The 16144-nt window shown below is 34.0% G+C and overlaps 2 protein-coding genes across 2 annotated transcripts; both read left to right on the top strand.

Annotated features, from left to right (window-relative positions):
• The first annotated feature begins 377 nt into the window (after nt 1-377).
• On the top strand, nt 378-3594 carry LOC106715138 (fatty acyl-CoA reductase wat-like). The gene is made up of 6 exons (XM_014508364.2): nt 378-499; nt 1187-1345; nt 1894-2003; nt 2435-2502; nt 2713-2905; nt 3410-3594. Exons 1-6 carry the CDS (start codon nt 423-425, stop codon nt 3592-3594), a joined length of 792 nt encoding a protein of 263 aa, XP_014363850.2. The 5' UTR covers nt 378-422.
• Nucleotides 3595-7355: 3761 nt separating this feature from the next.
• LOC106715136 (fatty acyl-CoA reductase wat-like) lies at nt 7356-13852 on the top strand. Its single transcript, XM_045682621.1, has 10 exons — nt 7356-7519; nt 8448-8538; nt 8662-8784; nt 9800-9924; nt 11205-11363; nt 11479-11588; nt 11804-11871; nt 12439-12628; nt 12703-12880; nt 13495-13852. Exons 1-10 carry the CDS (start codon nt 7359-7361, stop codon nt 13850-13852), a joined length of 1563 nt encoding a protein of 520 aa, XP_045538577.1. The 5' UTR covers nt 7356-7358.
• The last annotated feature ends 2292 nt before the right edge of the window (nt 13853-16144 follow it).

The following is a 16144-nucleotide window of genomic DNA, read 5'->3' as shown; positions in this document are numbered from 1 at the left end:
AAAAATTTTTACTAGATTTTATAGGGTTCCTAGGATAGTTTTCTAAATAAAATTCACATTATATTAATAAATATTTAACGTATTTATGTTAGTTAAAAACGTCTTACCATTGAGCGCAATAATAATCAATCTAAAGATTACGATTATTGATAAAACGAATTGATCTCTCTCTAAACGAAAGATCAAGTTTTTCGATTACTATTCCAAACTTTTGATCATTTAAATCAGATTTAAAAATTGTAAATTATTTTGAGATTGATTTATTAAATTAGCATCAGTTCTAAACATCTTTGATATAATACTAAAAAAGACGATATTGAACGTATGTAACATATAATTTTAAAGTCTTTGAGTGACCATGTTTTTTTTTTCAGGTGAACATAATATTTCATACGGCAGCTACGGTGAACTTTAATGAGAGTATGAAAGTTGTAGCACTGACCAATGTTAGAGGAACCAGGGAGATAATGCGGTTGGCTAAGTCTTGTAAAGAATTAAGGCAAGTAAATACTATAGTTAGTACTAACTCAATGTCTAAATTTTGTAAACAAGACGATAATGTCGCACGAAAGTTTTAATAAGTAAATCACTTTCAAAATTAATTAGTTTCAGTCAAACTACTGTTACATATCTTCTCACAATTTACAAACCCTCTACTTAATTTTCCGCCGTCGTACACTCCGGCGCGCCGGTTCTTTAGTGGATTCCGGAGAGTACATCTGGATCCACTAAACAGTGGTAGACGCCAGCAACAACAACATCAGTTGCACGAATTGGTCGGCTCGCCCGGTGAAATACCACGACCACATAGAAGACAGGCGTCAAGTGGAAGAAATTCTGCGTTTCGTTTGATGAGTGTGGTGCCGGAGGCCTAATTTTAGTCCTGTTTCTCTTCCCACTCTTTTTCTTATAAGGAAAGGATGGAAAGGGGAGGTGGATTTGATGGAGGAGGAGATGCATAGAAAGGTTAAATATTCTGTTTTTGTGCGTCTTCTCCTTCGTCGATTGAAGGTAGGCAACGCATCTGCAATTGAGGCAGGCTAGGGGCAGCGGTCGCTTCGCCATTTCGGCGAATTCATGTGACCGCTTGCTCGTTTGCCACCTTGTAATATAAAAAAAAAAATCCCTTTGGAAACTATTTTCTAACCAGTTTCTGCAAGTGTTTATATTTATTGGTTTATTTCAGGTCTATAGTTCACGTATCGACAGCGTATTGTCACGCCACCAAGAGTCGAGTGGGACAAGCTGTCAAGGAACAGTTTTATGACAGTCCTGTTCCACCTAATGCTTTCATAGATATGGCCGAAAATATTGATGAAAATAAATTAGAAAATATGATGCAAATGTAAGTGATGTTGTGTTTTTTCATTCGGTGATATAGTTTTATATAAAAATTATTTGAAACGTCAAATCGTGAAATGAGAAATTGTAAATATATCTGAACTTATACCGTAACTTTAAAATGATGAACTTTGAAGTGTACAGCTTTAAATACCAGTATTGTTGTATTTCAAACTATGTGAAGATAACATTCTTTTTGTGGGACAGGATAGACTTATGTGAGATTACTACTCAATAAAACCCCCTAGTGAGACTACGAGGGTTCCAGGATATCCAAAGGAACTCAGAGGGACCAGACTATAACAAATACAAACAAATTTTTATAACAAATACAATACAAATTTTTTCGTAACTCGACCATTACGAAAAAAATTGTAACTCTCAAAAGAGTCCTTTTATTAGTGCATTATAAAGAATTCTAAAAGTTTTTTTGCTATTTTTTATTAATCCGGAATTAAAAAGTAATTTTCTATCTTCTTCATAATTAATGAAACAGATATTGCTACTTTGAAAGCCGTAATTCAAGTGATGATTTTAACATTTTTTTTTTAGGGTAAAGGCGGACTGGCCGAACTCTTACTCTTTTTCTAAAGCACTTGGCGAAGAGATCGTGCGTTCTGAAGCGGGAAATTTACCTATTTCTATTGTTAGACCGGCAATCGGTAAATACTATATTTTTCTTCTTAATATTTATAACTAGCTTTTACCCGCGACTCCGTCCGCGCGGAATAAAAAAAAATAAATAAAACGGGGTAAAAATTATCCTATGTCCTATTCCTGGTTCTAACCTACCTGCCCACCAATTTTCAGTCAAATCGATTCAGCCGTTCTTGAGTTATAAATGGCGTAACTAACACAACTTTCTTTTATATATATAGATAAATAAAGTGGAAAAGAAAATATACATATCACAAAACCAAAGCTAACGTTTTTCAATAAAATAATTTAAATGTATGTTTTCCAATCCTATTCTCCTGATAATGTAATGTAGAGAACATTTTTTTTGCATTCTGTTTTATAAAATGTTACTCTGCTTTATCTCAAAATTTCATCAGAGAAACTGTTCAATTATTCGTTGTGATTTGTTTTTCAGTTATTTCTTCATATCGTGAGCCGTTGCCCGGTTGGATTGATCCGATGAATTCATTGGGTCCCAGTGGCGTAAGTATACTATTACTATTGTTATTAATACTTTTATTCACATAATTTCTAATTAGTCCTTATATTTAGGGACTTAAATTATTTTACTGGATTGCATATACACACTAAGAAAAAAAAAATCGAAAAACACGATTGGAATCGAACCTCTGCGCTCCTGAACCTGAAAGACCCTACAAATTAAAAAGTATTTAATAAATTATTATATTCCAGCTTATTTTAGGATTGGTGACTGGTATTATTCATGTGTTAAGAACACGTCAAGATATCGTGCTAAGCTTAGTGCCGGCCGACCTGGTCACAAACACGACGCTCGTCGCCGCTTGGGAGACCACAAAGGCACAGTCCAATGAGGGCAATATCAAAATTTATAACATAACGAACAATCGTAACCCGTTGTTGTGGGGTAAATATGAATCTTATTAACTTGCGTTAGTTGTTGAAAAAACTGTTATAGGTACGGATAATTAGGCCTTATCTACTCATGGAGAGTCTCAAATACGAGTTTTACTCTTCTTGTGCGTACTAAATTTTCCTCGTAATTTTACTATTCCACTACCGATATACCTGTACAAAACAATTATCTTTGTTTTTTATGGAACGACAATATGTTTTTGGACAATGGAAACAATCGAAAAACGCACTACGTCGCTTTCCTCAATGGCACCAGTCAGCAACTACTCACATTCTTAAAACATTGACACTTAGTTGCTTAGAGTTTTTTTTAATATTCGAGTGCAATGCCCCATCTGAAGATAACCTGCTGCCGCACGGCTGTATATGGACTATTGGCCCTATGTACTATTATAGCTAATATAGTTTGGTAAAAAAAACTGTATTGAATAATATCTGAAACGATCTCACGGAAATGATTGTTTATATTGGTTACTCAATAAAATTAACTTTTCAGCGGAAATTGGCGTAATTCTTGAGACTTTTGGAAGGAAATTAATTTCGTCTCGTGCGGTTTGGTATTGCTTCCTAGTACAAACGACGCATAAATTCCTGTTCACGATTCTATTCTGGCTTTTACATTACATACCTGCATTTATCGCGGATACGGCTTGCAGATTTACAAACAGGCGTCCTATGTAAGTTACCGAGATCTATGTATATGTGTATTACTTTGTAAATAAAGATAAATTAATTTTGAATCTCCGAATAAATAAAAATCTGAATTATTTCATACATTATTAAAATTTTAAATATTAATGTGGAGGGGATTAAACTAAAAAATTTAAACGAACTGTCGAAAAATATGTTATGACAATATTATAAATGCGATTGTACATATGGATGGATGGATGGATGGATGAATAGATTGATGGATATATGTTTGTTAAAAGGTATCTCCAGAATGGCTTAACGGATCTCACTGAAATTTGGTATAGATGTAGAATATATTCTGGCAGGACACACAATTCTTTTTTAATCCCGCGCGGACGGAGTTGTGAGCGACAGCTAGTCTATTATAAGATTTAAATTTTATGACAGCTTATGGTAAACTACGAGCATACATGTTTGCGCAGATTTCTGATTGGCCTATTATGGGAAGAGGAGGAGTTCCGCCTATATTTAAATTGTTTCTGCACAGTGTCTCGAGCACAATTGCGAGCCGCCATAAAGTTTGAATGGTAGTGTACTATATTATTTTAAATGTTTTCAGATTATTGAATATTTATAAAAAGGTAAATAAATTGTCAGCGGCGTTGGATTTCTTCATTAACAATGATTGGAAGTTTCAAGATGACAATACTCTCAGCTTACAGAAAAACATGTCGAGTATCGACCGTGATATCTTTAACTGTGACATAGCAAATTTAGATCGTAAAGAATATATAAAAGTATGGGTATACGGTATTCGCAAGTATATCATTAAAGACTTAGATATCAAACGTCAAGGGGAAATTGAAAGGAAACAATTTTGGTTAAAAATGGCAACATACTTATTATTCGGTCTATATATTTATTTGTTTTATATTATACTGCGTTTCATTTGTTCAACGGTTAGTCAATTTGTTTAATTTATTGTATTGATTTATTAAAATATAACTATTATGATTAAATTTCCTTGGTCTTTTTATTGTAGAATTGTGTTGATAAAGATTTTTAAAAGGATTAATAAAAATCAATAATCTTTAACCTCTTCTGTTTCCCCAACCCATTCTATACTTACTAACTTACTAGAGGTAATGCATCTGAAAAGTGGATGAATTCTACAGATCTGCGTCAATTGAATTGTATATATAGAAAAAATCGAAAAAAACTCATTTTTTTCATTCCACGCTGACAAAGTCAAGGGTGACCACTAACTCCGAAAAAGCTGTGATATAAAAATTTAAACTTTAGCGTTCCCGTCTATTTGTCCAATTAATCAAGTAATTAACTCTATCTTCAAAAATTCAAGAGAAATCGAAAATTTTAAAGCGTCGGTTCCAAGTTTTGGCAACACAATTTAATGCGTCATTTTTTATTTGAATATTTCTTCACACTTGCGCAATCCAACACATTTGATGAATTAATTAGAATAAATAAGCTGAATAAAATTAATTAAAATTGAAATAAATTTTACTTCATTTGCATCATTAACTACCTAAATCGAATTGTAAAAAAAAACTAGTCGCTTTTACCTATATGTATTTCCTTTGATATATTGTTTTATTTAATTTGCGACTAACTTGCTCATCGACTATTTTATTTTAAATTAAAAGGTGGCAAACGAGGAAACGGCCACCTGAATTCGCCGAAATAGAGAGGAGATCGTTGTCCATAGACATCTTCAAATGCAGATGCGTTGCCTACCTTTAATCAACGGAGAAGGACGCACAGAAATATGACATTTCCCTTCCTATGCGTCCCCTCTTCCGCCAAATCCACTTCCCCTGCCCATCCTTTCCTAATAACAAAAGCGTGGTAAGGAAAAGATGACTAAAATTTTTCCTCCGGCACCACACTCATCAGAAGAAACGAGGAATTGCTTCCACTCGACGCCTGTCTTCTGGGTGGTCGTGGTATTTCACCGATCGACTCGGCCCATTCGTGCACCCAACAAATAATTTTGTTGCGGAATCTACAACTGTAAAACATGTATGCGTAATATAAATGTGTAAAATGTGTAATATGTATGTATGTGTAAAATATCTTCTATAAAAAGTTTCACTTAAATAAGATCCAATTTCCGAAGTCAAATTCATTTGAAATTGCGTATTTTGTTGCAAGTTTTTACTTCTTTACTTAAAATGAATTACTGAAAGTAGAAATTGGCTTAGCAATATTTTGTTGGTGACGGCATGTATTGCGGTAAAAGTTGGGTAAAGACGATAATAAAAGTTAAAATATTTGAAATGAAGAAGAATACTTGACACATGAAGTTGCATGTAATTACATGTGACTGCAGATGACTATAGATGCTGGTAGCTACAGGAGCTTGATTGCAGGAGCTTCAAGGTGGTTGCAGGTTTAGTTGTAGTTTAATTTAGGTGAATGTAGGTACAGATGGATCCAGATTTTATTTGGTTGTAGGTGGTTTCTGGTGATTTCACTTATGTAAAGGAGGCTGCAGATGATTGCAAGCGATTGCAAGTGGGTATCGGAGATTACAGAAGTATGCAGATTGCATGTACAAGGTGTTTGTAATACATGGGAACATGACCTAAAGCCACCTACAACCACGTATATCTACTAAAACAGCAGCAAACACCTAAGATTAATACAAAATATAAAATTAACTACAAACGTTCAGCTTAAGTAGTTCATTAATTAAAGTCACTAATTGAAGGTATGGGATTAGAAAGAGTTATTCTTCTATGAAGTGTTATTGCCAATAACAAAACTATTTTCTGATACATTCTGAAAATACTGCGCCGTCGAAGCCGCAGGCAAAAGTTAGTATACATTAAAATACAAGTAGATAATCGTGTTCATTTAGTTGCAATACAAAATTTAAAATTTTGGTTGCGGAAATACATTGTGTATTTTTACATAATTAAACATTTCAAATACTATGCGGTTGCATAATTACGTGAGTATACGGTGTGTTTTTGTTGGATATGGTGGCTAATCTGAAAGGGACCTATTGATTTCTTTAAGGCGAAAAGGGCCTAAATTAAATTGACAGACCAGGGGAAGTACAGAAAAAGTATTCTATTCCTTCCTATACATCACCTACCCTCAACACCACATCCCTTTCCCTTCCTTTTTGATAAGAAATGTGTAGGAAGGGGAAGAGAACTAGCAACTAATACGTAACGGACTTTAATACAGTCAGAGCGTGTGTCCAGAATTATCAAGTAAGAAAAAAAAATTCTTTTCCCTTGATGGAAAACATGACCACGACTAATCCAGTTTCAGTCAATGTTGCTCAATTTAGGTGCCAGAGGGATTATCCAGGATAATTAAGTTAAATATCGCAAAATAGGCTTCAACAGTTTTTTTTAAATTTCTAACCATGCATGCATAAGTACATACATGTTTTAAAAACGAATAAATTCTTTGTGTTCTATAAAAGAAAATTTGAGTAGGAGTTTCGAAAGACAAACTGCGTTTAAAATTTGTAATTGCATTAGTAATAAGCGACATTTTGTTTTTGATTATTACAACGTAGATGCGTATTGCGGCATTGGTAAACAATTTTGCGACTCCTACTGTCCACAAACTTTGTAAACATCCTGTATATATACATAATTATTCTAGGTTTAAATAGAAACTATTTTGTATACTAAAATCAGTCTATGTTCTAGACGCAGCCTTAACGTTTTTCAGTAAGTATATTTTTTAGCATTACCAATATAATATAAAACTCAATTAAATATAGATTTCAATCACTTAACATTTTTTTCCAAAATATAGATATGGAATCCATGTTAGCTTTGGAAAGAGAAGCACAGGATCATCAGCATGATGTGGCAAAAATCATCGCCAGCGGAGCATCCGACGTGGAAAGGTTCTATGCTGGTTCCAACATATTTCTCACCGGCGGCACGGGTTTTATCGGAAAACACATAATTGAGAAGCTTTTTAGGTAACAGAGCTCTTTATTTTAAAAATAAAGGCGGGGCTAAAGTAGCGAAGTGATCTTTGTCCATAAACATTTGTGGCAAGTCAAAACGCTTAATGAACAGAGGAGTGGACGTAGTAACAAAGAAATTTCACCTTCCTCTACGTCTCCTCCTCGCCACATCAAGTCCACTTCACCTTCCTATTTATTCATATTAAAACACCTTCCTATTTATTCATATTAAAATAGTGGTAAGGGGAAGAGAATTAGAATTTGGCCTCGGTACCCACACTCGTAGGAATTAGATTTTATAAGTAAATAGTGTCACTTGACCCCTGTCTTCTATTTGATTGTTGTATTGCACCTCTGCCTCTGTATCTGGTAAGTTGTTTTTTCTTATGTCGTTCAATATATATTCTTTTCCTTTCATTATTTTGCTCTCTACCTATTTGAATTAAAAGCGCGTTGCTTACTATATTTTATATTGCTTACGGATATTGTAGAATTTAAACGGATCCACTACTTTATTTGCCGAATTGGCTTTAAAAATAACAAAAGAGGGGGAAAAAAGTTACAGCTCATGCTTACATCGTTAGCGCATAATTTAGTTAGCTCATAGTTAGATATATTGTCATATCTTAAAAATCTTGTATTTTATAATGCCTATACTTGCATTATAAAATACAAGATTTTTCTTACTTTATTTACGACTAGTTGTCGCACGCTCCTCCGTCGGAGCGGAATTAAAAAAATACTTTCTTAGTAGCCTGTATGTTCTTCTAGACTATAATCTACATCTATGCCAAATTTCAGCGAGATCCCTGCAGCCGTTCTGGAGATACCTTGTAACAAACATCCATCCATCTATCCACCTATCAACCTATCCATCTATCCATCCATCCGTTCAAACATTCGCATTTATAATATTAGTAAGATTGCTAATTTTTTTCAGGTGTTGTAATGTGAATAAAGTTTATTTATTTATACGATCAAAAAAAGGAAAAAACATACAGCAACGAATTGATCAAATTCTAAAAGATCCAGTAAGTATTGCAGATTTTTTTTTGTCAATTACTTATTTTTTTTAACATACTGGAAAAAAGTTTTATCGCAAACCTTATCAAAGGTCCCTATGACCTTCGAATTGTTTTAAATGATTTTTACAGGTCTTTATTAGTTTACACAAATGTAAACCAGATTTTGTGACGAACATAATACCGATTGAGGGAGACTTGAGTAAGAAGGAGCTAGGCATTGGAGATCTTGATCGGAATATCATAACCGAGCAGGTAATTATCATGTAAAAATATTAGGAAGCAAAACCATATTCTAGTCAGGCTAATATAGAAATGAAGGAGTGCAATAATCGGCAAAAAAAATGGTAACAGTTCGGAAAGAATTGTACCTTTGAATGTTTAAATTGAGCGGTCTAATAAATCTGAATTATCAACGCGTAGTCTAAAGCAGTGGACGTAGAAGTTTGTTGAAGCTCGTAAGAAGAAAGTTAAGAATTACTTTAAAATTTACATGAACGCGTTGTAGTACAATTAGTTGAGATATCTCAGGTATTCTGAAAAATTTTCTTTAATACGCAAGAAGTAGTGATCACTGGCTACTTAAATATATAACTTTTTGAACTATTTTCAAATAATACAGTACACTGTATAGGTATATTTAAAAATCGGTGGCTCTTAGAAAAAAGTTTAGGAATTCTTTTTATAGATTGTGAAGCTCATACGAGTATATGATCTATAATTTTATCAAATGTATTTTTTAACCTTACAACTTTTTACGTTAAAACTTAATTTTTTGCGGAAAAACCCAAAACCCTATTTTTGGTGACCGAATGAATCATGAATTTATTTTTTCAATATACCGGTTCGATGGGAGCTTTTCAGGTTTCATACATACTACATTCATATATTCTGAACAATTCTCTCAATTTTCAGCTCTGTGTGACACATTTCTCATTTAACTGGAGTTTCAATGTTTATTATACTTTTCTATACCAAAATAGTACAAGAAAGAGAAGGAAACAAATCGTTTCGTTTCTTTCTTTGACATGTTTCGTTCCTTTTTTGTTTTTAAATTTATTTAATTGCTACAACAATGCAACGTAATAATTTAGGTGTCACCCAGGAATCCTTCCTCGCGATGTTTAAAAATAATTTAATCAACAAACATCCATCCATCTAAATATTCACATTTGTAATATTAGTAAGATAGTAGAATTTAGTTATATAAGTTAATTATTATTTTATAAATGTTTATAGTCAATAAATTATAATTTGAAAATAATTTTAGGTGAATATTATTTTCCATGCAGCTGCAATCGTAAATTTTGACGAGATTTTAAAGGTTGCAACGCTGGTCAATGTCCGAGGCACCAGGGAGATAGTTCGCCTCGCTAAATGTTGTAAACAACTAAGGCAAGTGTATTTTGTTACGAGCGCGAGGACAGAGTTAAAACACTTTTAAAATTATTCTACCTTGATTTATTGCGACTCACAGTAGTCATAAGGATTTACTGCATAAAGTGTTCGAGCACTGTCATGGTTTATAACTTCAAACTTTCGTGGTTTTTACTAATATACTGTTCGTAAGAAACGGGATTCTTACCACGATTAGGCTGTTTGAGCTCCCGATATTTCAGTTGAATCAGTCAACCCGTGAACATGGCGCATGCAACTGTGCCGAAATATCGGGAGCTCAAACAGCCTAATCGTGGTAAGAATCCCGTTTCTTACGAACTGTCATGGTTGTTTTTCAACACCACACACTGAACCACTGTTACTGAACACTACACCACCATCATTGCACTTCATCACTTTCACTTTCTCTTCACTAAGTACTTTCTGTTCTGCACGTTCACTTTCTTTTCAATTGTTATTTCTCACTTCTTATTTTCTTTCAGACTGTCACGGGTCAAAACGGATGCCCCTTCTATAGTCCGAATTTCGATCTTCTTACCGATTGTCTTATTTTCGACGTTCTTTTGTCTTTGTTCCAGTAAATTCTCGAATATTCGTATCCCATATATTTTTCGACAAAGCTTATTAAAATATATAAAAATATATTTTCTAAGTTATTAAGTCTAAATAAGACACTTTCAAAATTTCGTATGAAATAATATAAATAGAGTTTTATTAACCTCTGGTTAGAGGTAAATTAGATTTAAAGAACATGGAAACTCTTAACTTAGTAATTCCTTACTATTTATCCAATAACGCAAACAACATTTTAAACCAGGCACATGCTTTGCTTTTTACGATTTTGTACCTTTTGTACTTTGGTTCTAATTAGATTTTTAAGATTTTCACAGTTTGTAACATAGTGATGTTTAGTGCCACTACTCAATTCTATATTAGCATGTAGGAATTTATACTATCCTGGATAACCGTAAAACCTATAAACGTGAGTTTTTGTTCAGTCCCAACTGACGACGTCCGTAAGCGAGAAACTTAGTATATATGGCCAACTCCAGTTTATATGACCGATGGAATCTCGCTTGTCCAGATTTGGTTGTATTGCAAAAATAATAAGCGATACACAATTTACTTGTGATCAAAGAACATGTGGGTGTGGGTTTGTTTATACAGAAGCTAGAGAGATGTTATAGTTTTAGAGAACCCTAACCTAACCTAACCATCTGGTTTACGGACCTCAGAACATGTTTTCATACTTAATAAATAAGCTATACAAATTTCAGGTCTATAGTTCACGTATCGACAGCATACAGTCACGCCTCTAAGAGTCGAGTGAGAGAAGAAGTAAAAGAACAGTTTTATGACAGTCCTATACCACCGAATGCTATTATAGAGATGGCCGAAACTATTGAACAAAATAAGTTGGAAAATATGATGCAACCGTAAGTAGTAGTGTTTTACACGTCCCCGCAACTAAAGTTACAAGGGACTGCTATTTCTATATAATCGATTAATATTTTGCCATGTTCAATTTTTTTAAAAGAAGATACATTTTAGATTAAACAAAGACTTTGCGAATACATATACATTTACTAAAGCAGTGGCGGAAGAAGTCATAAGAACTGAAGCACGAGGCTTACCTATATGTGTTGTTCGACCATCCGTTGGTAAGTATAGCTTTAACATGTTTTAATGACGGGCAATGGTAACAAAACAAAAAACTTACCATACACGCATCTAGTAAATTAAGCTCGTATTTACAACATCGAAACTTTCCATAATTTTTGTTTTGTAATCGTTTCCCTCAATTGAATGTCAGAATACTTAAGCAATGTAATTAATAATGATAGATTATATTAAATAACATCATTATTTATTTCAGTGATAAGTTCATACTCTCAACCATTACCAGGCTGTGTTGATCCTTGGAATTTAAACAGCCCCAGTGGCGTAAGTTTTGTTTGTGAAATTTAAGTTTCTGTTTATTAAGTTTTCCGTCTGTTTTTCATACGGTTCTGTTCTGTTCGTCTGTTCTTTCATAGTTGCCAGAGGTTTTTATAAAGATCCAGTTGATATCATCAGAATCGTAGCCACACTGTCACCAGTTAAACTGTGGAAAAGATACGTAGACGATATTTTTTGTATTCTGAGATACATCTTCTGAATTTTATTAATATAGAAAATAAAATTAATATAGAAAATAGAGTTCAGATCTTTCAATTTCTTTTATATTTTTGGCTTAATATTTTTATGGGTAAAACTTCAAGGCGCGGTGCCTTTCGGAGCGCGAGCCCGTGGGCAAACGCCCACTCCGTTCACACCTTCCTCTGTCTCTGTCAAGAGTAATTTTAAAACAAACAAAATAGCAATAAATGTGAACGATTTTGTCGTGTAAAGTGTTCATTCGCGTCCTACAAAATTTTGCAATAAAATCTACCGAAATTAACAATCATACTAATAATAAATAAAAGATAAAAGATTGTGTATATGGTTTCTATTCTATTCTACTGTTTTCAGTTTCTGGCAGGAATTTATGCAGGAATAATTCATTCCGCGAGATCCATTAGTGATATAGTCGTAAGTATGGTTCCCGCTGACATTGTGATAAATACAATATTAGTGGCTGCTTGGAATAACTCGAAACGACCTAACCATGAAAATACAAAAATTTATAATATAACCGGCAATAGAAATCCGTTACAATGGGGTAAGAAAATAGATACATGTTTATTTTTTTTGAATAAGGAATTAATATTAAATTTTATCGCACATAATTTTCAGGATACGCTTGTAATGTCCTTGATTGTGCAAGATATCTGATTTCTTCGCGGGCAATATGGTATTGCCATCTTATACAAACGCCTTACAAACTACCAAGTGTAGTACTTTTTTGGCTATTACATTTTATTCCTGCATTCTTTGTGGATTTTGCGCTCATATTAACAGGGAAACGTCCACTGTAAGTATGTTTTCAAAGTAAAATCATTTAATATAAATACATAAAAATATCTTATTAAAAACTCATAACAGAGGTTATTCATTGAAAGTTTTGCCGGCAAACCTTAGGATTTGACTTTTTTATATAATAAGGTGAAAAAGGAACATGCGGTCACCTGAATTCGCCGAACAGCGACTACTGCCCATGGACATCTGCAATTGCAGATGCGTTGCCTACATTTAATCAACGGAGAAAGGGACACACAAACAGAGCATATTTCCCCTTCCTTTGCGTCCTCTCCTTCGCCAAATCCACTTCCCATTCCCATAATTTCTTTATAAGAAAACGGTGGGAAGGGAACGTGGACTAAAATTAGGCTTCCGGCACGCAACTTGACTGAATATGTGCTTTTTACAGTAAAAAAATACCCATGAAATAATAGTATATTTATGGTCAACTTAACCCTCAAACCCTACTCGGGGTTTATTTTTTTTTTATTTATTTCGTTGATTAAATTAACCCTTTTGGCTTACGAAGGCAAATTTACTGCTACATTTACATCGAAATTATGTATGCGATGCGATATACATATTACTTAGTTTGACAGTGGTGTACTTATTCTGCTCTTGTTTCAGACTGGTAAAGGTATATAAAAAGATATACAAGTTGACATCTGTGTTCGAATTTTTCATGAACAATGAATGGAAATTTCAAGATGATAACACGCTCAATCTTTACTTAAACCTGTCTAATATTGATCGAGACATTTTCAACTGTGATATGGCAACAATTGACAATAAAGAAATGATACGTATTTGGGCGTATGGTGTTCGGAAGTATATTATAAAGGATGATACTTTTAAAAATGCTGATCAAGTTGCAAGAAAACAATTTTGTTTGAAAATATTGACATATTTAATATTAGTATTGTATGTTTATGTGTTCTATAAGATTATAATGACTGGCTACTTGATATTTACTAAATTTGTATAAATTCCTTGTTTTCATAAAGTGTACAATATAGTGTTCCTTTGCTATTCCTTTTTTTCTTTAAATAACATCCTGTATTCAATTGTACGTTGCAAACTTGCCTGACTTATTAAAAGTGATGCAACGGATGTCTGTTTCCGTTTCCGCAAGTGCGGAAGTTCCGCGTGCTTTTCAACATCCGTTTCTGCTTCTGTTTCCGCAACTTTTATAACGGAGATAAAACGGAACTTTACGACGACTGAGAGATCCAAATGCGCGGCGCGAGACGGGCAGTCCGTGCGCGGCCTTTCGGCACTTGTCGCATTTGTTTGATTACGTACTATTTTGTGAATTTAAGCGCGTAATATTTTCTGCTGCTGTTTGAAACAATCAGTTTCTCTTGCTGGAGTAAACTGTCTAGTTGTTGTCCATATATAATTTGACAACTGGCAAAATGTGACTATTTCATACGTACGAGTTATTAAATGTACTTTTGAATAAGTGATAACCATGTAATATATCATCATCATTACATAGTTAGAAATATATTTGTCGTTTGTCAATACGAGTGGTTTGGCGAACTTTAATTTGTAAATAGTGTAATTTTGTTTCCTGAAAATAAATTAAAAAAAAACGCGTATTTTAACTTATAGCAGCGCACTAAAAATACATACATTGAAGGCTAAAGGACATCGATATCCAATGCCTTAATAAATTAAAAACGAATACAAACTGTTTTTACCGAAAAAAATATTTTTGTAAATACGTTTTTTATTATTATTTACACTTCTGTTTCCGCATCCGTTTCCGTTTCCGTTTCTGCTAAAATTTATTTTTGACATCTGTTTCCGTTTCTGGTTCCGGTAAGACACTTCCGTTGCATCACTACTTATTAACTTACTTTTTTCTTTGCCAATAGAATTAAATTCAAAACATTGTGAAGTATGAAATGTAAAAGTTAAAAAAGAGAAAGGATTTTAAAGCGTAGAATAAATATTTGTGCTAGACCCTCTGTGCTGAATGATTAGACAAGTCGTGTCGACGATTCGACGTTGTATGTACGGAGCGCGCACAACGCGACGCGAGTTTTCAATATTAGTTCCGAAGTTTTCCATTGCTTTGTGAACGAAGGGGCTACAAGTGTCCTTCTCAGTTTTGGCTACTTAATTTATTACTTCAACACACTTGCGTAATCGAACACGTTTGACGAATTATTTAGAATAAACTGAATAAAATTAATTAAAATTAAAATATTTTATATTACATTAGCGTACACATATGTTCGAGACCAAAACGATCGATTTTTATGCTGTAGCCAACGGCCTCGACCACGAGAAATTTAAACCACGAAAAATCTTAACTAGTAGTCTATATGTAGCACCCTAAGATTTATAGGCACCTAAATAAAACACACTTTTCAACACTCGCCAAGTCCTTTGAGAAGCCCAATCTCAAAGGGCTTGACGAGTATTGTATAGTACATTATATAGTGTTAGACGTCAGCAACAACACCTGTTGCTCGAATAGACCAGCTCGCCCGGTGAAGTACCACGACCACACAGTAGACAGGCGGCAAGTGGAAGCAATTCCGCGTTTCGTCTGTTGAGTGTGGTGCCGGAGGCCTAATTTTAATCCTCTTTCCCTTCTTATCATATGGGTAATTGTGGATGTCTTTGGGCAACGGTCGCTTCGCAATTCGCTTCGAATTAACCAGAGTTCGTGATTTTACAGTTAAATATAAAATAAAATAGACGTAGAGAATTTTTGTTACAATAGTTACTTCATGCAAAATTTTGGATGCGGAAATACATTGTATATTTTTACACAATTAAACATTTTAAATATTACGTGCTACATATACAGAGTGTTTCTTATGGCATAAGGCGGCAATAAATAGCGAAGAGACGCCGCCCAATAACATCTTCAATGTAATATGTTTCTGATTAAATTGACCTTAAATTGACTAAGGACGAGACGTACAGAACGCGAATACTACTCCTTCCTATATGCCGCCTCCCCCGTCAACACTACTTCCCTTTCTCATCCTTTCTCGATAAGAAAAGGGTGGAAAGAGGAAGAGGGCTAGATTTTGCCTCCAGCACACACACTCATCAGATAAAACGAGTATCAGTAGCAATCCATTCGAGCATCTACAATGCCCAACGGATTCTATCACAGTCAGAGTGTGTCCAAATAACTTCTAATGCCTTGACCGAAAATAAGTCCATGCTTTTTTGATTGATTTTTTGGTTCTTGTTTCCTAACAAGTGGCTACGGAAATGTTGATTGAGTGGAGTTTGCGACTTTCCACATTTG

This window comes from Papilio machaon, chromosome 19 (assembly GCF_912999745.1).
Source record: "Papilio machaon chromosome 19, ilPapMach1.1, whole genome shotgun sequence".
Taxonomy (NCBI): domain Eukaryota; kingdom Metazoa; phylum Arthropoda; class Insecta; order Lepidoptera; family Papilionidae; genus Papilio; species Papilio machaon.
This window is presented reverse-complemented; position numbering and strand designations above follow the sequence as displayed.